The sequence below is a fragment of the Protopterus annectens genome, chromosome 10.part0 (genome assembly GCF_019279795.1).
Source record: "Protopterus annectens isolate FY-2018-M chromosome 10.part0, PAN1.0, whole genome shotgun sequence".
In the NCBI taxonomy this organism is placed as follows: domain Eukaryota; kingdom Metazoa; phylum Chordata; order Ceratodontiformes; family Protopteridae; genus Protopterus; species Protopterus annectens.
The window spans coordinates 1,669,992,172-1,670,017,050 of record NC_056744.1 but is presented as its reverse complement, the minus strand read 5'-3'; the positions used below and the strand labels follow the sequence as shown (position 1 = coordinate 1,670,017,050).

At 38.0% G+C, this 24,879-nt stretch overlaps 1 protein-coding gene across 1 annotated transcript in view; it reads left to right on the top strand.

Annotated features, from left to right (window-relative positions):
* Positions 1 to 20,918, top strand: part of LOC122814410 (neurotrophin receptor-interacting factor 2-like) — a 739,001-nt gene extending 718,083 nt beyond the window's left edge. Inside the window, exon 7 of the mRNA XM_044086992.1 lies at positions 20,698 to 20,918. Coding sequence (XP_043942927.1) covers positions 20,698 to 20,918 — 221 coding nt within the window. The remainder of the gene's footprint in view (positions 1 to 20,697) is intronic.
* Positions 20,919 to 24,879: the final 3,961 nt, after the last annotated feature.

Here is a 24,879-nt window from a genome sequence, read left to right as displayed (position 1 = left end):
GCCTGAATGTAAGTCATTGTACCCAATGGACTGTGATCGTTTGGTAGCTCAGTATGACAACATCACCTGTTGAATCAGATAAGTTGCCCATTGGGGATCCTTCCTTTTCAAAGTTTTGACTGTTTTGCTTACCATTATTAGATGACAGCTGGGAGGGGCAAGTATGATAGGCAAATTCCATACAGAGACTTCCACACCAATTGCCTCTTCTGTCTAGGCCCTGAACATGACTATAAAACTTGCCCCATCTGTCAGTCATTGTTCCTAAAACCCTGTGGTCTTGGCTTTCAACGCTTAATACTATCCTTGAGACCCAAATCCCGAAATGCATGTCCCACTCCACCATGTCTAAAGACCCAGATGTTGGCCTCTTGCCCGGAAAAAAACTTAAATGATCTAGAGAGGAGTCTCTGTCATCTTAGAAGCAGACATACCCATTGAGGTGGTTGAATCCACAGTATGCCAGTTGTCATGATCCGTCTACCACAAAGCCACCAGAGGTTGGTACAGCTCCTCAGGGTGTGCAAATGGCTGAATCCACTGACTAACCATGACTCATTATCTCAGAGCCCTTGAGGAGTCCCCCAGATTCAAGTGTGGGAAGGGATTCCTGGTACTGTGATAGAAATGCACCAAGGGTTCAGAACCACCTAAGAAGGAAAAAAAAAAAACTTAAGAACTCAATGTCTCCTTCTGCATCCAGGGAGAAAGAATGGATTGATTTTTCTCAGAGGTCATTCAAGACAATCATGTACCTGAAGTCTCATTGCTTTGTGACCCAGCAATTTCAGGTCACACTACCGAAACAGGTTTTAGATTCTTCGTCCTCTGAGGAGGAAGCAGACTGTGATTCTGACCATTCTTCAGACTACTCTTCCCAGTTAACTCTTCAGAACAGATTTTCTTAAATGAGGGAAATTCAGTCTCCCATTTCCTCCTTGGTAGAGGCTTCCTTTGTAGAAACCTTGCAAAGCATGATGGAACATTTTGAAAGGAACTCTAAACAGGTGTCTAAAGTGCAAAAGAGATAATGCAACTTAATACAAATGGGCAGCCCTGCACCTCCTCCAATTCTCCCAGTGTTAGATGCATACCTAAACACATTTTAAGTTAACTCTTCTGCATCTGATTCTCAACCTCCTGCTAGACAGGTTCTACAAAATTCCTGATGAACTAAAGTACCTTAAAAAAAACATGTGGCAGACCCAGTTGCAGTATCCCTGGCCTTGGACAACCCTTCCAAGCTGCTTTGTGGCACTAATGTCTCACCAATGACAAGGGCAGTTGAGCAATGGACTGTCAGGTTAAGAAAGTGTATACTTTAGCCTTCACAGCTATGAACTACCACATTCAAATTATGAAATACTTGTTCTGTATTAGTCTTTAAGCAACACCATCAGAGATCCCCAGACGCTGGAATCAAAGCAGCATATGTAGTCTCTAGTGGCCCAGGCTTCACAGATGAATGACAGGTGTCATATGAATGTCAGGATGGCCAAGTGGTCTAATGCATCAGATGCAAGGGTTAAGCTCCTTCCATGGCTCATGGGCATTCTGGTCTCCAGATGTAGCTATTGATTCAAATCTCACTTCTGACAGGTAAATTTAATCACTGACCACTATCTGAGACTGTTAAGCTGATGTGCACTGTGGGAGTAGGGAAGGTTTCAGGGTCAAAAGCCCATACAGTGCTAGTAACAACCTCTAACTAAAAGATTATGACAAATAGCCAGGCACAGTATTAGTATAAAATACATCTGTGATGCTGTGGGGGTGCCTCTTACAAAGTGGCTGCTGCTTGCTCAGTGATCAGGTGGTATGCCTGGATAAGAGGTCAACCTATTCCAAAAGATTTCAAGTTACAAATTCTAGATTTCCCCATAGATAACGTCCTCCTTTTTGGCTCACAAGTTGACAGTCTTTTCAGTCTTTCACTGGAACAGGGCAAGACAGTTAAAGGTTGCCATCAAACTTTGCTTTCTACATTTCCCAGGTATCATAGAAATTAAAACAAAAAACACAAAACCAGTGTCCACAAAGCATTTAATAGTCCTCTGATGTCTCAGCTTGAATGCCTTCTCAGGGCAATACATAACATACACTGCACTCCATTTTTATAGCATATAAATTAACACAATTAATCACATTCTCTTACAATATACAAATTAAAGTAAAACTCTCCAGTTGAAGTCAACATTCATTTCTTGAGGTGCCAAAGTGTCAAATTTTTAAATATAAATAGCTTCTTTATATAGGAGAGTATTTTTAATATTCCTATATAAATAATTATCAGATACTTTTTCTACAATAGTCCCTAACAAGCCCCCCTACTGACTCTGATGTTCAGAATAAAAACGTTCTGCTATGGAACTAGACAGTTTTTTATTTTCAGTGTCTCTGATATGTTCTAATAATCTTACTTTAAAAGGTCTTTTTGTTTCCCAATATAAAACTTATTACAGGGACAATTTAATGCATATATAATGCCCTGTGTATCACATCTAAAACATCCTTTAACATTAAACTTCCTACCATTAATCCTATCAAAGCCTGCAACAATATGTTACAAGCTTTACATTTGCCACAGATCTGAGTTACTTGTTTCTTAGGCATAACATAAAATTTTGGCTCTATTTTAACTGCCCTCCCTTTGACTAAAAAATGTTTTATGTTTCTACCTACTCTATACGAAATTTTTTAATTATTAGGTAGCCAGTTCTCTGCTTACTTATATCTTTTTAAATCATTTCAGAAATATTTAATCATTTCTACCACCTTATCACTAAAACTATTATATACAGTTACAAAATAAATTTCTGAATTATTTCTATCCATATTGTTCCTAAACTGTCCTGCTTTATCATACTCTTTATAAACCTGTGTGTCTAATTCATTCATTCTACAGTAAGCTTTATTTATTACTTCCTGGTTATAACCTCTAGACTGAAACATCATGTACACTTTTTGTATCTCTTCCTGTAACTCCTGTTGGTCATTACATAACCTATGTAGCCTGATGTTGTTGTGTCTTTCGGCTTTTCCCGGTTAGGGGTCGCCACAGCGGAACTCCGGTCCGCTAATGATTGGCAGTAGATTTTTACGTGCCGAGTTGCCAGCCCTGATGCACAACTTTCAACGAAGGTACGCCCATTCATGCATGTCTCCACACAGAAGACGCTCTAGCTGAGAATCGAACAGGACAACGTCTTACTGTGAGGCAACAACGCTACCGCAGCACCACCACCGCAGTAACCTATGTACTATGTAGCCTGATAAATTCCCCAAATGAGAGAGCTTCTATAGTGTGTGGAGGATGACAACTTGTAGCTTTAAGATATTTAACTTGGCCCTCAAATTTTCTGTGTACCCTAGTATGTAAGTAACCCTTAGATATATCTAGTTCTCCATCCAAAAATTAGATTTTTTTTGTCCAATTTGTATACCTTCGAGTTTGAGATTAAATCTATTCATTTGTAAACATGAAATAAAATCGTCCACTTTAGTTTCACATAGAAAGATTAAGCCATCAATAAATCTGCTATAGCTTTTAATATGCTGATGAAAAAATGAGGATTTATAAACATATTCGTGTTCAAACAGACCCATGCTCAGGTTCGCATATGAGGGGTCAAATGCCACCCCCATAGCTGTTCCCTGTTTCTGTCTGTATAACTCTCCCCTAAATTCAAAGAAGTTATTAGTAAGACTGAAATATAACATTTCTACAATATATTCAGTTGCTGGGCAATCACCCATGAAAAATGTAATAGCCTCTAAAACAAAATCATGATAGATATTTGTATATAGGCTTTTTACGTCTAGGGTAATCTAATACATTTTTTTCATTCCAGCATATAGTATGCATTTTTTTGCAAAAATTTGACACATCTTTAACATATGCTGGCATTAACAATACCTTAGGTAAAAGCAATTCATGTAAAAGACACCCTATGTTACGTAAAAAATAATTGCTGCCCAATACAATAGGGCGACCTGGGGGGTTATTCAAGTCTTTGTGAATTTTGGGTACACAGTAAAAATATGCCATGGTAGCATTACTATTAATGAACTTTTTCTTAACATCTTCATTAGTTAAATATTCTAATCTAACTCCTTTATACAACAGTTGCTCATATTCACAAATAGCCAACTCATACATGTCACCATAAACTTTTTCATACACTGTCCTATCATCTAGATGGTTATAACACATTTCCAAATACTGTAAAATATGTAAGATAACTAGCTTGCTACCTTTATCTGCAGGCTTAAAAATCAAATCTGTATTAGTTGCCAATGCCCGCAAAGCTAGCCATTCATCCTTAGTTAAATTATACATCACATTACCAGAGTTTTTAAATTTAAGAAACTCCTCTTCAATATTCTAAAATTGTATAATATCTACATAGTTAAACATTGATATAAATTTACTTTTTACTTCTATTTTGCTTGTATCAAGCACATAACATGCATTTAAATTGTCTTCTGACACACAGAAAAAAAACTATCATCACTAAATGTAGTAACATCATCTTCAGAGCTAATAGTCCAAGAAGGGTCAATAAAATTATGCCTGACTGTATATTTCAATTGTAATTTTCTCGCTAATTTACATACATCACATTTAAGGTCATGAAGTCTAGGCATCACTGTAGGTATAAATTTTAAACCACATTCTAGAACAGCTTTTTCCGTTGCATTTAAATTTTATCCAGACAAGTTAATCACATAAGAGTCTTAAGTTACCTTTTGTTCCTGTGTTGCCATTACTGGGGATATGGCTGTTGGCGCTGATTTCTTTCCCTGATAAGATGGTCTGTTGCCACCTTGATTCCGAAAAGTATTCTGATGTTGTACAGTATTTTGTGGTGGCAGTAAGGGTGGGTAATCATTATTATCTAAATGCAAATCTTCCTCCCCTGACAAAACTGTCTGAAATGATGGTCGCGAATTGGAAAAGGAATGCTGTTCTTCCCTTGTGTTCCCTTCCTTGAATGTCACATGACACTTTTCTTTCCTCCAATTGGTCTTGGATATGAAGGCCATACCATTATCATAGTCCTTTGTATCTCTAACCAGTTTATTTCTCTTACGGACCATGACATCTTTCTCATATCCCTTCAATTTGCCATTAATATCTTTGAGAATATTATCCAAAAACTCAGGACCTGATTTTTCCACTGTATTACTACATGTGACATTAATATCTTTTTTAGGTTACTTTGTTTTAACCTGTCTCTTTCAGCAAGTATAGGAACCCATTCCGTGGTACTTGAAAAAATATTTTGATCTTACTTGCTTACTGCTTGCTGCTGGATTTGCAGTGTTCTTAAGACACTCAGTCTTGCTGGCTGGAATCAAAGTCTGGTTATTCATTGTTCACAGTGCATAGCATAATGCAGAGAATAACTTATAACATATACACTGATACAGCATCAAGAGCAGTAACCAATAACTTTATAATAAATAAAGTACTGTTCCAACTTTACTTCTCATATAGTACAGATGATGCGATAGAATATTTACCTTTACCTTGGTCTCCTACCCTACCTAACCTCTACTATATAGCTGCTTATTTATATACTTATTTTTTGTTTTAGTCCTGTAGAAACAATACTTCTTTTTTTGTTTCCTTGTATTAACCAAGAGACCAGACAGTGCTGTTTTGAATATCCTAACCATATGTTCTTGTACCAATGTTGATAAGCATATCCTGTTTTTTGAAGAAGAAAAAAAAGAAAGAAAAATTTTTTTTGAGAAAAACACATTCAGAGATCACTTTTTCTGACAGTGTGAACATCTGTATTTTATATTTTATTTTTGTATAAAAACATCTTGTATCTGTTTTTCCATGCAGAATAACAAACTGTTTCATTACTGAAAAACACGCAATTTCATGTCATTGTTAAATTAACTTAGTCTAATCTTACAAATAGTGTTGCCTGAAGGTCTGAGCTTACATTTCATACTCTAATATGATGCAATATTATTTTATGACATAATATACAAAATGCAGAGACTGTTTAATATCCAAACTGTCGAATAGCAACCATACTAAAAAAAATGTAGCGTAAAAAAAGTTACCAGTGAGCAAGAAAAACAGGTGATCAGGCTGGGTTTGCAGATGGCTGGAAATTTTCAAAGTCACTTGAAGAGAAGGAAGGAAAGCACAACAGGGAGTGGATATCCCCTTTTCTTGAAGAATTTATGGCACTGCAAATTTCTTGAACTAGTCTTTACTACTGAAAGCTGCATAAACTGGAATACTTCTGTTCCAGAATTGACACATACGTGCAAATGTTAGTTACTGCAAATTTAACTGACCCTCTGCATTGATTTACTTGCTTACTTGGTGTGATGGATCCTCAGTCTTGCTGGCTGGAATCAAAGTCTGATTATAATTGTATCTACAGTCTCTGTTGCATACAGAAACTTGCACCTACTGATAAGATACAGCACCTGAGGCTTATTACTTCTCATATAGTAGAGATGATCACGAGAGATATAACATTTACTTTGACTTGTGTACCCCTACTCTCTCTCTACTATAGATTATAGCAGCTCTCTCTTATATCTTTTAGTAGTGAGTTAGTACTAAGCTAAGCTTCCTAACAATGTCTGTTGTTTTTGTGTCTTGACCTTTTTTGATGACAGTGTGAATATGTGTCCAGATGTGTCTGTAAAGAAAAAAAAAGGAAACATTGAGTCTGTATGTCTGTTGGATTATTTTATATATGGTATATGACCATATGTTGTTGTTGTGATGGTGTTGAGCATATCCTGTTTTATGAAGAAAAACATATTTTGAGAAAACACATTGTCAGAGATCAGCTTTTCTGACAGTGTGAACATCCTGTATTTTTTTGGATCTTTGTATAAAACATCTGTTATCCTGTTTTTCCATGCAGAATAACATGTCATTGTTCTTTAAAAGCAGATTTTGCATTTTGTTCTTGCATACATCCTGTTTTGAGTCTGTAAGGAAAAATGTCCATTCTTTAAAAGCAGATTTTGTATTTTTGCTCTTGCATACATCCTGTTTTGAGTCTGTAAGGGAAGAATGTCCATTCAGCAGATTCCTTTTCCAAGCCATGGTCATTTAGTATGACTGCTGATCACATTTTACTTAAACTTTGTTTCTGCATTTTTCTTTCAGCATATTTACAACATAATTAATTTCAGATTTATATTCATAAAATCTAACAGTACTCTTATGGGCTGCCTGGATCCAACATTTACAGAAGCCCAAATCAGCATCATCATTTATGTCAAAGGGTGTAGCTGGGTCTTTATAGGCTCTAAGACCCCGGTGGGTAATTTCAAGTTTTAAATATTTAGATAGACTGTGGATATTTAAAAACACAGATGTTTCTTTGTAGAGTAGTTTTTCTAAAGAATCACACAGTACCTTAATTTCTGTACTCATAGGCACCTGCTGTTTCCGTTCAGTGGATGAGAACAGATTGGAAAGCCTACAAATTTGATCCACTTCCCATTTGTTCAACCAAGAAAAAAACTGTGTTTGTGGCTGTGGATTCCCAATAGATCCAATAGGAGCCTCTGAATGTGCTGCAGTAGATGAATTTAACATTCTTTCATTCGGCTGGGATAAATACCTCTCCATAGATCTTTGCTGCAAATCCATTGTTCCACCTCGGAACACCCTTGGAATATCCACATTAGGATCACTAGCCATGGAAATATATACAACCACAGTCCAAAATCAATAACTAAAACAAAAAAAAGCACAAAAACAGTGTCCATAAACTTTGCTTTCTATATTTCCCAGGTATCATAGAAATTATCCAGCAAAATCTACCTTTTTTGCCAAGAGAGACAGATTCTAGAACACCTCATAGGCAAAGGAAAATTCCCAAGAAATATTGCCAGAGGGGGGGGGGAAGGATCCTCTTTCTGGGAGTCCTCAGTTTGGCAGTGGGCCCCTGTGACTATATTTCACTGATCCCCCTATCCAAACCCAACCCCTCCATTCCACTCCCAAAAAGACTCTTTTTCTTTTCCATTCTAGCCTTGAACAAATGGGTCTTAAACATTATCAAAACGGGGTATCTTATATCTTGTGTAAGCAGCCCATCTACGGGGTAGTACCCCCACCTCCTTCCAACCAGATACACCTTCTGCACCCTATTGTGCAAGACGTACTGGCACAAGGAACCATATTAGAGCTTCCCTCAGCCTTTTTTAGGAGAGCGGTTTTACTCAACGATCTGTCTTGTCCCAAGAAAAGTGGGTCAGTGGAGATCTAACTGGACGTCTCCTGGCTAAACACCTCTCTGAGAGTTCCATCTTTCAACATGATCTTTTTGCAAACTGTTCAACCCTTCCTAATTCCTCGAGATTTTCTTTTATCCTTAGACCTAAAGGATACTTACCTGCATATTTCATCTGTCTTTCTGCAGAAAATTTCAAAGGTTCTTTAATGGGTCATCACATTTTCAGTTTACTGCTTTGCCCTTTGGTCTTTTACAACTCCAAGAGTTTTCAGAAAATGTTTGGATGACCTTCTACTTCAGTCTTTATCCAGGGACACTTTCCTTAAGCATCTTCATTACACTGTGTGACTTTTGACACTCCTAGAGTTTACCAGCTGATATTTCTGGGATACAGCCTGGACACAGTGACCACACATAACTCTGTTTCTCGGGGAGAAGGTCAGTTCCCTGACCACTGAGTTCTTAATGCTTTCCAGAGAGGAGCATTGTTTGGCCAGACAAGTCCTCAGGGCCCTGGGACACATGGCTGCCACAATTCCTATGTTGCCCCTCACCAGACTACACATTAGAAAAGTACAGTGATATCTGAAATCAATGTGGTCCCGGCACTCTCACCATCTTGATATCCGCACCACAGTGATGTAGTATATAGGCAGGGAGGCTCAAGATCTTACCCCCTGGGCAGGCTGTCACAGGAAGTCTGGCACCTATCCTCTCACTTGAAGCTTACACTTACAGCTGCATTTATACCCTCTCAGTATAACGTATTGGCAGACTCTCTAAGCAGGGACATGGAGGAGCCTCATAAATGGTTGCTGAATACAGAAAAGTTCAAATCCATAACTTTCAGATGGGGACTTCTCAGATAGACCTCTTTGCTTCCTCCAAGTATCACCTACTCCCACTTGTCTGCACAAGGAACCATCACCTTTAGCCTGGAGGACATACGCCTTCTCTTTCCAGTGTTTGAAGAAATTCCTTGCATCCAAGACTCCCACTCAAAGCCCAGAAGGAATCTCCAAAACTCCTGCTTCTGAAACATTTCTGGCCAAGAATACACTGGTTACTGCCTCTGTTTCACCTATGAAAGGGAAATTACTTGTGAATCTCTCCAAAATCAGATTTTATCACTCAACAGAAAGGGCAGTGTCTTTATTCCAATCTGACTTCACTCAGTCTAGCATTCTGTGTGATTGAATTCTAATCCCTACAAGACACACCTTTTCTGAAGAGGGGATTCAAGTCCTACAAGAAACTTACCATCAGGAAATCTTTCACAGCCAAGTGGAAGAGATTCTCACTGTGGTACCTTAATCACAGACTCCAACCCCCCTTTATCTGATACCCTCACAGTACTTCAATACTTATGCAATTTGTTACATTCATGGTTGCCTTACTCACCCATTAAGGCACACTTCTCTGCCACTAATGCTTGCCTAACTTTGGAGCCCACTGTCATGTCCAGGACCCTGAAGGAAGCCTATTGCCCCACCTTGGGACCATAATTTTTTGGGGAAAAATGTACTTTGCCCCACTAGAACCAGCTGTTTCTGCTATTCTTAAATTCTGCACTTGGAAAGTAGTGCTCCTCCTGGCTCCTTGACTTCAACCTGTAGAGTCTCAGAACCCCATGCGCTTATGGCTAGTCCACCATTCCTCATCTTCCACAAAAATAGGGTGAGCCTCAGGGCCAATCCTACCTTCATTCTAAACATGGTTACTGTGCTAACCCTAAATCAGGCAATCAGTCTGCCTACCTTTTTCCACAATCCCCAAAATAGAGTGGAACGAATCTTACTCTCCTTAGACATTCACAGGTAATTGAGGTTTTACCTGGATAAAACTAAGGATATCAGAAAAATAGACCACCTGTTCATCTCCTTTATGGATTTCAGGTTAGAACAGTCAGTTTCCAAACAAACTATTGCTTCCTGGATCTCAAAGGATATTTCCTTCTGCTAATCTCACCATGGAAAGACTTTACCCATGTGGCCAAAAGCACATTCCACTCAACAAGCACTAGCTTCATCTGGGGCTTCTATAAGGGGGTGGATACCAGGTCCATTCTTTAAGGAGGTCATCTATCCACACTTTCACAAAACACTAAACGCTAGATGCCTTCCCAGGTCAAAGGCACTGTTTGCCAGAAGTATTCTGTGTGGCCTCCTGGACCCTTCTCTTCTCCTTTTCTTTAAGCCTGCCACCCTTCTTCCTCTACAGCTCTGGGACTCATCCATCTGTTAAGAATAATGCAACAGTGACTCAGGTCATAGTACAGTTGTTTAAGAACTTACCGTAACAGTAAATGTCCTACTGATCGCCATAGCAGTATTCCTTCCCTCCCACCTTATACCCCTTCACTTATTTTTCTCTCTCTGTATTGGCAGAAACACTATGCTTTACACTCACAGATACACGCTCATTATCCCAGGATATTACAGCTTTTATGAGGGGCAACTTGTTTATCCTTTTCAAACTAAGCCCCTCCTAGCTGACCAGTCCCCTTCCTGGATTTTCTTCAGGCTGCTGCTGACTTGGATTTAGTCTGAGGATCTTGCACATATGTCCATGTTTATACCCCTACACCGATGAGCTGAGGTCATTATCCAGATGTACATCCTAGGAAGGTAAAGCTGTAGTACCCTGGATGGACATCAGTAAGCTACAACGCATCTGTTATGAATTTTGCAACAGTGATCAGTAGGACATCAAGTGTTATGGTAAGTTCCATCTTCCAGCACTAAAGGTGAGTGCTCTTACCTGTTGCACTCCTAACATTGACTAATACACTGGAGACAGTTACTTATTTATTTTTGTGCAGTTTATTTAGTTGATCAAAATAAAGTTCATTCTTAGAAAGAAACAGAAAAATATAAGCATACAAAAATAAACATTCTTTTTGTATATGCTTTAGAGAGCAGAAGAATGAAGGTCAGCAGGACTAAGACTATATATGTGTGAATGAGAGGGAGGATAGAGGAATGGTGAGGATGCAGGGAGTAGAGTTGGTGAAGGTGGATGAGTTTAAATACTTGGGATCAACAGTTCAAAGTAATAGTGAGTGTGACAGAGAGGTGAAGAAGAGAGTACAGGCAGGGTGGAGAAGAATGTTAGGAGTGATTTGTGACAGACTAGTACCAGTAAGAGTGAAAGGGAAGGTCTACAAGAGGGTAGTGAGACCAGCTATGTTATATGGGTTGGAGACAGTGGCATTGACAAAAAGGCAGGAGTCAGAGCTGGATGTGGCAGTTAAAGATGTTAAGATTTGCACTGGGTGTGATGAGGGTAGACAGGATTAGGAATAAGTATATTAGAGGGTCATCCCAGGTTGGACGGTTTGGAGACAAAGCCAGAGAGGCGAGATTGCATTGGTTTGGACATGTGCTGAGGTGGGATGCTGGGTATATTGGGAAAAGGATGTTAAGGATAAAGCTGCCAGGTAAGAGGAAAAGAGGAAGGCCTAAGATAAGGTTTATGGATGTGGTGAGAGGGGACATGCAGGTGGTTGGTGTGACAGAGCAAGATGCAGAGGACAGGAAGAAATGGAAACAGATGATCCACTGTGGTGACCCTAATGGGAACAGCTGAAAGAAAAGAAGAAGTTTGTATAAATAAAACTGAAAAAATTATTTTGTTCTTGAATATGGTAGCTTTGGTCATGTTGTTACACACCTGGTACTTCATAGTAAGTCCACAAGTAAGCTCTTGATACAACACAGGTAAATCCACTGGAAAGTTTCTGGTATTCCACAAGTAAGCAAATTCACAGCTTCTGCTTATAATTCCTACAAGAGTCTCAACTCTTAGTCCCTCAAATTCCCTCTCTGAGACAGGCAAATGTCTTTACCATCTTGGGATACAGCCTTAGTTTTTAACACTGCTTCAACAAGTGTTTTAAAATTAATCTCTGCTATTCTAATTTTTAGAGTGATGGTATATATGCACCATCACTGGATTCATACCACATTATGTGATGTATACATACACCTTAAACAGCATTTTTAACTGCCCACTGTCCCATAAAAAACATTCTCAGCATAGATTACACGGTTTCATAGGGAATGAAATCAGTTATCAGACCAGGGTAACCCATCTGCATTCTAGTGGATACTGCTAGGCCTGTATCATATAGTGAAATTGAATGCTACCTCCTTTTTTATATTCAACCTTATGTTGACATCCTGTTTGTACAACCACTGTAGGAGACCACAGTCTGTTATCAGAGTGAAGCTGCATTCTAATAAGTAACGCTGGAGGGAAGTAAGTGCCCACTTAATGTTGAAACGGTCACACTCAGTTGCAGAATATTTTGTTCTCCAATATTTGAGTAATACACAAGATATTTCTCACCATCTACTTTCTGAGGTTACACAGTGTCTAACTCAACACGAGTTGCATCAGTGTATACAACAAAAAATTTACTAAAGTCAGGGGCAGTCAGGACTCGTTCTGAACATAGCATAGTTTTCAAGTTGTCAAATGCACCTTACAAAGTTGGGTACAAACTTTTGGAAGCAGCATGCTAGTTCAAAAAATAGTTTCATTTTCATTTGGTACTGGGTATTGCCCAGGTTTTGATAGTTTCTATTTTATCTGTTTGAGGTATAGTTACCAGTCTAGTTACCCCTTTCACAGTCCCATAGCCTTTGGGTGCTGCTGTTTGAGATCTAATTACCTCCTCACAGTCCCATAGCCTCTCACAGTCCCATAGCCTAGGTTGCTGCTGTTTGAGGTCTAATTATCTCTCTTACAGTCCCATAGCCTAGGTTGCTGTCTTCAGTCATGCAAAGCATATTGTGGCCACTTTAAGTGCAAGTCCTCCCTGTTTTAGAGAGTCCAGTAGAGCTTGTACATTGACTAACTGTGATTTCACTGCTGTGAATAAATGGTTGTCATCAAGGGACAGGCATGAGGTTTCAGAGCCTTATCCATGAGCTTTTGAAAGGTGACAGGAGTTCTGTGAAGTGTAAAAGGTAAGACAGCATAATGAAAAAGGCCTTTTGGGTGGAAAATGCTACCTTCTCCTTCTGACTTATGGGTAAGATGAATATGCTAGTACCCTTTTCTGAAGTCTGTGGTGGTTAAAATCCTTGGTTTGCTTAACTTCTCAATGAGTTCATCCACTCCAGACATTGTGCAAGTGTTAAACATGGATATGTCATTTAGCTTTCAGAAATTCAAAATATGGAATACAAAAAGGCAAACTATGATGCAAAAAACAAAACCTGTAAAAACAAAGCACACTGCACAGTCAAGCTTCCAAGGCTTTAATATAATTGTTTAGCATGTTCCTCTTCAACATAAATGGACTTCTTCAACTCTAAGTTATATAAAGCAGATACTACATTTAAAGCACCATAAAATCACATGATCCAAAACTACCACTTGCAATTAGACCTAACCAGTTGGAATACAAAAATGCAACAATAAATTCCAAATACTTATTAAAAACTGCAATACATGTAAATAGCATCACAATGCAAAAACAGATTTATAAAGGACAGATCTGCATAAAATCTGTTGTTTAGCATCTCTAAATTTAAGCACACTGTTAAATGATTCATTTTCATTCTTAATTCCAGGAATTCTGCAAGCATTTATTGTTTTCACCACCATAACAGCTCTCTGTATTCAACTGCCTGCCCCCCCCCAAGATAGTTTAAATTGGACTCTGGTAACTATATTGACCAAAATAGAAAAAAACATTATGTTTTCCATAAACATGATAATCAAAGCAAAGGATTGTAACAGCTCTACTTAGAAAAAAAATGACCAGGTATTTCAGAGTAGTGCTTATTACCAGAAAATTGTGCTGGGTTTTAAAATGTATTTTTTGTTAGATAGAATTTAGTATTAAGTCTCCAATTTGATAAGTACAGCAATGTCTAATATTGTTCAATGGTAAAATTCAAACAATAGACACACTTTCACACAGTAACAGACATGCTCTAGCAGATAAGCAATCAAATACACATATTCACTGAGAGCTATCCAGCTATTTCTGAAACTACAGTACATAAAATTTTCCATTTGAAATAAACAAGAAATGGACTAGTTCTTAAAGAGTAAAATGTCCTTCAAAATAACAGGACTGTACAATAAAAAAACATTGGGAGACATACAGAAGTTGATTGCTAAGTACTGTACTGCAGCTTACGGGTGAGTATTATAAGGAAATAATATGTCTTCGTGGACTGGGGGAGTCCATTTTTGGTGTTGAACCTGACAACACTTGTACAGTATGTTATCTTCACAACATGAAAAAACTAAAAAGCAAGATAGAAAGAAAACATACACAAAACAAACAAAAATTCATCCAAAGTAAGGCACCAACTGAATAATCATAAGTTTTTTTAATTAAACAGATTATGCACTTTCATCCACAAGGGACTTTATAAAAATGCTAACCATACAAACTGGCTAGTATTTAAATATATATACTATCCAATGAACAACACCAGACAATTAAATGCAAGCTATCTAATAAGTATTAGACACAGTTAGTACTGGGTAAAAAAACTGATAATTATCTAATATAGTTAGTATTACGTAAAAACATTTGATACTGATGGTTTCACTTAAGATAGGAAATTTATCATTCTTACCCATTGTGAAGGCTGACAGCCTAGCTAGATAGAATTCTGTAGATAATTCTGTCATTTGTAAATATTAATGTAAGCCTCATGCTTGTTCTCTTAAATGTAAGAAAATGATGGTAAATGTTGAACTTCACAGATGTAACCACTTTGCACTCTACTGGAGGAAAGCTGATAAGTCAAGCATCGTATAATTGTTTGATCTCAAACCTCGGATCCGAGATGTCTGAATGAAGGAATTCTTCCTGTTGTTTTGAGACCAGAATTAATGGCTAGAATTTGCATGTATAATGCCTTTTATTGCTCTGGCTTCCTGACCAGCTGCAAGATCAGAAGGGCTGTTAGACTCTGAGTTTCTATTAGCCTGGGAAACAGAGAATAATGATGTAATATGAAATGAGTCAGTGGTACTGTGCTATCAATTTAAAGAGAGAGAAAATCAGAGCATTTTGCATTTGTTTTCAGAACATCCAACATCACCAGCACTGCTTTGCTCTGTATGTAAGTTTATTTTAGAACTATGTTTGCTCTTAGATATAGCTAGGAAATAGGAAGATTAGACTAGTTTTCTGTATTGATGTCAGAACTTTTCTACTTTATTATTTTAAACATTTCTCTGTGATCTCTGAACTCTTGACTAACACTGTACAGTAAGTCTTGTGTTCTTATTATTTATTATTAAATATTTTAAACATTTTAACTGTGGCTGTTTTGTGTACAGATAATTTAAGCTCTAGAGTACATTGCATGTATATAGTGATACTGGCCAAACCACTCCAATAAGCCTTAAAAGGTTCTGGTCACACTTACTAACTGGATAATAATATTGCACAGCAATAAATGGACATCCTTTGATAAGGGCCTTATTAGTAGCTGATATTAGTGGTTGGTGGCAAGTGGTACTACTGTATAGTCTGGGCAGAAGGAGCATTGCTGGAGAACCTGTGCCAGCCTTCCCCAGGAGTGTCTGTGTATTTGTATATAACTCATATCTCAAAGTGTGTGTGCGTCAGCTACTTGGGCAGGGACACGAAGCACTGGTTGGACAGAGAGGATGCTGGAGGTTTTAGCTTGACCCTAGGCAGAGATCTGGACCTTATAGTTGTGCCAGTGGGGAGTCTTATTGGGGATCTGGAGAGAAAGGGAGAAACCAGCCCCAGACTGACTGTGATCTCTGTGTGCTGTTAAGGGAAATTTTACTTTACTGTATGTGTATTTGTTATCCTTCCCAATGTGGATGCCCCTCACTGGTGTTAGTGGTGAGGATTGAGGCTCCTTGATTGCTGGGCCAATGCATGGGAATCACACCCCCACTAGAGGAAGCAATATTTATGACCTGTTTATTACAAACATGGGTAACTGTTGCTCTACACCAATAGTCAATTCCTCACTGGTTAGATCCAACCACAAACTAATCAGCATGGAAATCCACATCTCACCTACACCACCCCGCAAAGGTAACCACCATGAAAAACTTCTTCAAAGCTGACATTGGGCTCCTAAAAACAGAGGTGGCTAACTTCACGTCATCCATGTCAATGGAAAATAGATGCATGACTGCGGAATCATACACCAATGCACTGTACAAACATGTACATAAATGCATGGAACTAGCCACACCCATCAGGACCAAGATGCTCTCCTCCAAAAAAAAGGAAGCCAATATGATGGTCACCTGCCATTAATAAACTCTACAACAGAAGGAAGAAACTGTTGCAGAAAAAGGTGAAATCCCAAGACTGGAAAAACTCCCTTATTAGCCTCAACAAAAAGTTGAGATCCCTCATCAAAGCCTCTAAAGCCAGCTATGAAGGCAAAATTGTGGCATACACTAAAAACAACCACAAAACCTTCTATAGTTATATCAAGAATCTCCACGTCAATACCCAGGTTTGCTCTGAGTTGCTGCACAATGGTACCTCCTATACTGAGCCAACAGATGTTGCCAACATACTGGCTGACAGATTCAGTGCCAACTTTACCCCTCTCTCCCCCCTGATGGACCAATCACAATACCTGAGGAATGCCAGGCACCCAGCATTACTGCAACACAGGTTAAAGCTGCATTGTCCAAGGCCAAGAATACAGCTTTCACAGGACCCGACAATATCCCTGGATATGTTCTACATGAACTGCAAAGTGAACTGGCACCACATCTGTGTGCCCTGTTCAATCAGAGCCTCAACGTAGGCTTTGCCCTACTGAATGACGCACTGCTACAGTCATCCCTCTCCATAAAGGGGGAGCAACTACAGACCTTGGAAATTTTTGCCCCATTAGCCTGACAAGTCTGATATGTGAGGTTATGGAGTGCCTCATCATGGACCTAATTAACAAGGATATTGGGACCCTCCAAACTCTAGATCCCATGCAATTTGGTTTTATGAAAGGGAGATCATACCTGCTCAACCTGGTTGACTTCTTTGAGTCAGTCACCAGAGCTGCGGATGAGGGCAAGACAGTTCATACAGCCTACCTCTATCTGGCCAAGGCCTTTGATACCATTCCCCACTCAGGAGTTATAGATCCACTCACCAAACTAGGCATCAACCCCTATATCACTAGGTGGGTTGCAAACTGGCTCACAGATAGAACCCACAGTGTGAAAGTAGCAGACTCCAAGTCAGACTGCAGACCAGTCACAAGTGGTGTCCCACAGGGATCAGTCCTGGGTCCTCTCATGTTTGGCATCTACTTCTCAGAAGCCCAGGCCAACATGGAGGGACTCTGGCTGGCCAAGTTCACGGATGACTGCAAACTGGGATACATTATTAACTCCCTAAGTGATGTAGACATCCTACAGAAAGACCTCACTGAGACCAATGACTGGTGTTGAAACCATGACCTTAAGCTTAATGCCAAAAAACGTGTCATCATCGCCTTTGGGAAAAACTCAGTTCCCACTAATTACCACATTGATGGGAGCCCACTGAACACTGAAGGTGTTATAAGAGATCTAAAGATACAGGTTGACAGCAACCTCTCCTTCGACCACCACATTGCCACTGTGGTCAGAAAGTCCTTGTATGTGGCACATCTCATTACAAAGGGTTTTGTATCCAAGAGAAAGAGGTCATCATCTCTCGCTCTCTTTACTTTTCCCTCATTAGGCCAGTCATCGAGCATAATTACCCATTTGGCATGTACCTCACTAAATGCATGCAACAGCTGGAAAGGCCAAAAAAGTACCTCACAAACAGGATCCTAGGCCTACGGACTAAAAAACTCCAGCTGTTCTCTATCTTATATCGTCTACTAAGAGCCGATATCTGCTTGAATTACAAAGCCATGTCTGATCCAGCTCTGTTAGAAATGCTACATCTAAAGAAAGCCCAGTCCCTCTGCACCACATACTCAAGAGACCTCAACCTAATTACCACAATCAACAGAACATGCTGAAGGGACAGGTTCATAACCCAGAGACTGCCCATGCTTTGGAATAGACTTCCCATACATTTCAAGCAGAGCACCTCACTGGACCTCTTCAAGAGAAATCTTGATGAGTGGATGGGAAATAGAAAATTCACCCCGGTGATCACTCCTGTGGCTCTACTTGATAGAGGCACTGGGAACTAACATCAGGCAGCATGATGCCAGGGCACTTCTGTGGGCTAGGCTTGTAAAGGCTCCAGGGCCATTAGCCTAGTACACACCTATGAACCTATGCAATTTAATTTGCCGCATGGTCTCACACATTTCTAAAACATTATTAGAATTTAGTTTCAACCCCTGAAATCTAAAGGTGCATACTCTAAAACAGTAAAATATATTTTTTAAAGTACAAGAGAAATATGTTTATATTTTGTCTTTTTTGATGGAATACAAATGCTCTTTGTTCAGTTTAAATAGCCTACGAGTTGTTATGCCAACATAAAAGGCATTACATTGTGAACACAAGGCAGCATAGACAACACCAGCAGTATTGCAATTAACATGTTCAAAAATCTTAATAGATCTATCAACATTACATACTAAACAAGCTCCAATACCTGTTAGACTCATCGTTTCAGCAACTAGGAGTATCACCATTGGTATTTATATATTTCCAGATTCCTTATTAAATCCCTTAGTGCAGAAATTAAATAGTTTTATCATTGTATAATATGCATTTAAATACCAGCCAGTTTGTACATTCTGCAGTATTTTCTCTTTCTATAATGCTATAAAGAACTATTTATATTTATGTGTTAAATGACTACTGTGACACAGTTCTTAACATGTTGGAATTAGCTGCAGGAAGATATGTGCCCAAGCAACCCACATCCCAAAGCTCTGTAATAATATAAACACAGACTCCTCTTCATTTAAGGATGCATACCTAAATCCTTGATAAAGAGGCAGTTGTGTCTCATCATTTTTCTTTATCAGTGAAGATGAAAGTTGTGTTCTGTGGATGGAGAGCTTACATCATAAATCATTTTTGGAGCATTCAAACTGTAGTGCCCTGCCCTTCAAAGCTATGGATTAAGGCAGATATATGTAAGTATAAGGGCAATCTCCATGCCTGATTTATGTACATGTAAGTATAAGGGCAGGCTCCATGCCTGATTTATGTACATGCAAGTGTAAGGGTGGTCTCCATGCCTAATTTATGTACATGTAAGTATAAGGGCTGTCTCCATGCCTGATTTATGAACATAAGTATAAGGGCAGTCTTCATGCCTGATTTATGCTGTCACTGCCCTCCTAAAATGCAACAGGACTAAACCTGCTAAAGGTGTGGGAGATGTAACTACAAAAGGGATCCTACTCAAACTTCTACAGTTATAGTGAGTTGTTCACATAACTTTAATATGTATATTTTATGATACAGATCACTACTGCAGTAAAATTAGGTTTACTATCAAAATGTTGAGGTGACTTACTTTGACTATTCACACCCCGACCCGGAACAATGAATCAACATTCAACTGCTCACCATACAGAAAACATCTGCTATGAGGCGGAAAATTTCCTACCATTTTGCAGGGGGGCAAGTCCCCTGCACCACCACACTCTCTGCTACTTATATATTCTAACTCCAAAATCGCACTACAGTGAGGAAAAGGGTAATTTTCTTTATCACCACTGTAGTGCGATGCACTTCAAAACACAGATGCTCCAAACTGCGAACACAGTCTCCATATCAACATTTCAAAGGTGACAGGAATTGTGTTCACAGTTTTGCCTTTCTGCCGCTCCATGTTCATCCTTCTCACTGTTGAGGTAAGTCACCTCAACACTTTGATAGTAAACTGTAAAATTATTGACATATGGGGAGACTTCCAAAGCTATATCAGGAAAGAGAGGTGGAAAAAGCAGTATTATGTCCTTTTGAGTCTTAATCAAAACTGGGTGAAAATGGAGAGGATCCATTGTAAAGACTGTGGTTACATATAGCTACTTGACAGGGTGACAGTATATTAACAAAAGGGAGGTAAACAGGAAAACTACAGAGACTAAACTGTAAAGCATGTATCTGAGATTACCTAAAACAATGAATGACAGATGTTACATGTGAGGACAATAGTTACTGTGGAGGAAGAGTTAACAGGGAGAAGGAAGATGAGAAAGGGGCTATACATCAGTATTACAGAATTGTAAAGCAGTAGTTGAGTTTGTGATTTAGGCTGCTTTATATGAAACAGCAATTGATTCAAATAAACTAAACACCTACTCACTGTACCCAAATTCTGATAAAAGGTGGAACAGGACTACCTAACCTTATTTTATTAGTAGTGTTAATAACAACAGAATAAAATAGTTACTAAACAAAAACAAATCCAAAAATGTTTAAATTGCTAAACTGTACAAACGAAGTTGTGATGAAATACATTGTATATTTATTTTGCTCTTATAATAATATACTTTCAAGTAATCTGTTTTAGGTATGAAGAGTACAGACTGCAATGTGAATTGCAGACAACAGCCAACACTTGTGAGATCACAGTTACATGACCCTACAAGGAACCTCCAGCAGAGGTCTCAGCCTGGAAAGGACATTGACGAGGTTTATGTCACTCATGTACCACAGCTTCCATCAGAGCATCAGTGCCACCAAACCCCTGAATGTGACAATGGAACACCTGTGGCCCATCACCTGATATAGCATCCACAGCGGCATACTCAGCAGGTGAAGGTGTATGATGATTTTTCTCTCCCTCCTTCTCCAAGACATCACTCAGGACATGGCTGCAGCAGGAGCTCTGAACATGACACAACTAAGAGATTTCACACAAAGAAAGAAATGCATAAATGCGGTGAATGCAATAAGTCTTTCACATGTGCCAGGGGCTGGAAAAAACAAGCCATTCACACAGGATTAAAACCATATAAATTTGCAGGAGGAGCAATGGGTCTTATAAAACAGAATCTACAATTGTATTTAGGTATGTTACTAATCCATGTAACCCCATATGAATTGCAGAAGGAGTCATTACTGGGTACATTGCGGGTGCTGCAAAGAACACTTTTGGCTGACATCAAAGGCTGAAACAATACTAATTTCATGAACTTTAATCATACTCTGACTTAGGAATGGGGTCCATTCCCATCATAGTATTAGAAACCCAAAAGATTTGGAGAAATAAAAAAAGAGTGAAGCAATATAAATGTACTGAATGTGTTAAGTGCTTCACACATCTCAGCAGTCACTCACACAGACTTGAATAGAAAGAAATATGGACATGGGAAAGAAAGAGAGATTTGATATGGTGCAATATTTATGCAAAGGAGAAAGCCAAATTAATCAATGTAAAGAAAGTAGCCCCAAAGATATTTGAAGAGAAATACAGGCAAAGGCATCTGGGTATGGAAAATTTCACAATAAAAAAAATAATGTCACAAAGATGGAACGTAGAAACGAAGATCAGTAAAGTAGAAGTTAAAAAAATAGAAGTTGAAGGTATGTAGTGCCTGCAAAGTGAAGGATTTGATGTAGAAGGTCTAACACAGGTTACCTCACAGCAGGATGGAGTCCCCAAAGCAAGGAGAAACAGGATGATCAGGAAACATCTGAAGAAGAAATTTGGAAATGGGAGAAAAAAAAGAGATTCAATATGGTATAATATTTATGCAAAGGAGAAAGCAAAACTAATCAATACAAGAAGAGCAGCAGCAATGATATTTGAAGAGAAATACAGACAAAGGAATCCAGACTTGGAAAATTTTACAAAACAAAAACTAAGAAGACAAAGAGAAAAAGTAGAAAATGAGATTAGTAATAGAGAAGTTAAAGAAATAGAAACTGAGGCTGTGGAGCACCTGCAAAGTGAAAGATTTTTTGTAGAAAATCTAATTCAGAAAACACAACAGGATAGAGTAATAGATATCCAAATTAAGGGGAAGCCAGTGGAACAGGAAGCAATTGGTCAGGTGCTATATGAAGATAATTTGAGTCTTCCACAGGAAAGCAGTATAAATGTTCACTTGAAGATAGAAAGCAAGGGAAGGAACAAGAAACTGTGGAAACTCTGATGCAGTCAATGTTGAAGAGTGATAGGCCAGTGAGTTCCAATATGATAGAGCAACGGATGGCACAGGATGAAATTGATGAGACTGTGTCACAGGAAGATGCTATAGAACCTTCTATAGAATGCCCGCAGGAATTGGAAAGCAAGGGATGTGGCCTCAGTTTGAAAGAAAATAACCTAAGAGAAGAATTGCTTGATTTAATACACCTGGACAGATATATTAAGATCAATGAAATAAAACCCAAAAAGTCAGAAGTCTGATAAAACAAATGAACAGAGTAATTAGGACTGTTCATAGAGATCTGTGTGATATAACAGAAGTAAACAGGATATATTACTGTACAGCTAAATTAATAACTGATAAAGTTCTACCACAAGAACATTGTGTAGTGAGGGAAAGAAGGGGAGAAATCGGATAGCGTCATGGGAATGTCGAATAGAGAAAATTATAAAGCAATTAAAACAAGAAGTGTCACTGTTAGAAAACTATAGAAAAGGGAATAGATCAACAAAAATACTAAGAAAGATGTGATAAAAGCAATGCGCAATATTAGAATAGATTAGGAACTATCATGCACTATTGCAAATAACAAACTAAAAATTTCAGTACATGCAGTAAAACTTAGAAGATGCAAAGATAAAAAAATATAAAGGAAAAGTGTAAAATAAGCAATTTATTGATGACCCAAAAAGGTTTTATAGAGAACTGGGAAATAAGGTATAAGGAATTGCAAGACCGCCAAAAAAAGAAGAATTAGATACATTTTGGAGAAGTATCTATAAAGATCCTGTGGAACATAACAGAGATGCAAAATGGATAGAAGTAAAATGAAGAATAAGAAGTTTAAAGGCACAGGATATGAAATGGGATGAAGTAACAGCTAGAGAGATTGAAACAAAGTTAAGAAAAGCCTCTAATTGGAAAACCCCAAGCCCAGATTAAGTGCCTAACTTCTGGTTAAAAGTATTAACATCTTTGCACAAAGATTTAGCCATAAGTAAGAATTATTTAGATGTGGACCCAGAACAGACACTAACCTGGCTAACAACAAGAAAAACGGGGTGTATTTTCTCATAATTTGCTTTTGTGTTCTATTTACCTTTCCTTTTACATTTTTAATTTCACTTAGTACACTAATATCTTCCTTTATTATTTTATCCAAATATGTGGATACCGCCTCCCTTCCCTTTTGTAAATATTATTTCTGCCTAAACAGTAATGCCTTATTTTTTCTATTCTATTACATATTTATTTTTTCTGTATCATAATACACTCATGTATTATTTTTTAAATTCTCTAATACATACCTATATATTTTCTCATACTTTACTTTATCTTCCTTTCTTATGGCATCCTGTCATTGGGAAAAATATTTTTTATACCTCCTTTTAAATTTAGTAGAAGTCCTTCATGGTTACAGAACTGCAATATTTCTGACTGTCCGGTTTCATACCATCATTTTTCATTTATTCTTTTTATTCCCTTTCCTATTTTAATATAATCCCTTTCTTCCATCACCTCCATCCGTATTGCTAAATGGTCTGAAAAAAAACATTACAACTATATCACCATCTGCTACCACCAAGCCTTCTTATAATACAAAATAATCAATTTCAGATCCAAGTGTCCCCATCTGTAAGTCCACTGACTTTTGTTCCAATTTATGACATTTTATCACTTCCTGCATTTTTCACATCTTTTCCTTTCTTTTTACATTTCCCCTTAAATCACAATTAAAGTTCAAATTTTCTTGCTGAACACAATTAAAGTTCCTTGCAATTATTTTCATGTTAACAACCACACAGTCTAATATTTGATTAAATAGAATTTCTCTGTCCATGCTTGTTAAATATGCATATAATACTATAATTATGTAAACATATTCTGCCCACCTCATGTCCACAACAATTAACATTCATATCCTTGCCAATGTTACGTGTAGTATTTTCACTGCTTTTTGAACAACATGGCAACTCTAGAACGACATTCACTTTCTAAGTTACCTGTTATATTTCCACCACAATGTTTCTGTTTGTAGTCTTTGTAGTCTTTCTTCATTTCTCATGAATCTTATCTCCGCTAACAGAATAGCATCCACATCTCATTTAGTACAACATTCTACTATCCCTGTCCTTCTTACTGTCTTAATAACACTGTTTACATTTATTGAAAGTGTTCTAAAGTTATTGCTTTTCCTTCTTAAGTTTAAATTTAATTTAATTAAATTTTAAAATTTTCATTTTCTTATTTTTACTATTTCCCAAATTGAATATGTTTTCCTGGCTTTATGTATGAATAATACTTGATCCACAGAATTAGATTTTTCACTCTATTTCACCCTCTTCCACAGAATCTTGTTGTCCTTCTTTGCATAGGTATTCTTTCCTTTCCTCTTCTTTTTCATTATTTACTGTTTGGTCTTGACAGTCCATCCAAAAGTGTCCCTAATATTTTTTACACAAACTACATTCAGGCAGATACCTTCATGCTGTATGTCCTGTCTCCCCCCAACAGTCACATTGTACCTTGTCACACTCATTAATGTAATAGACAGGGGTCCAGGGAAGTAAATATTGTAGGAAGAAATACTTGTGGCT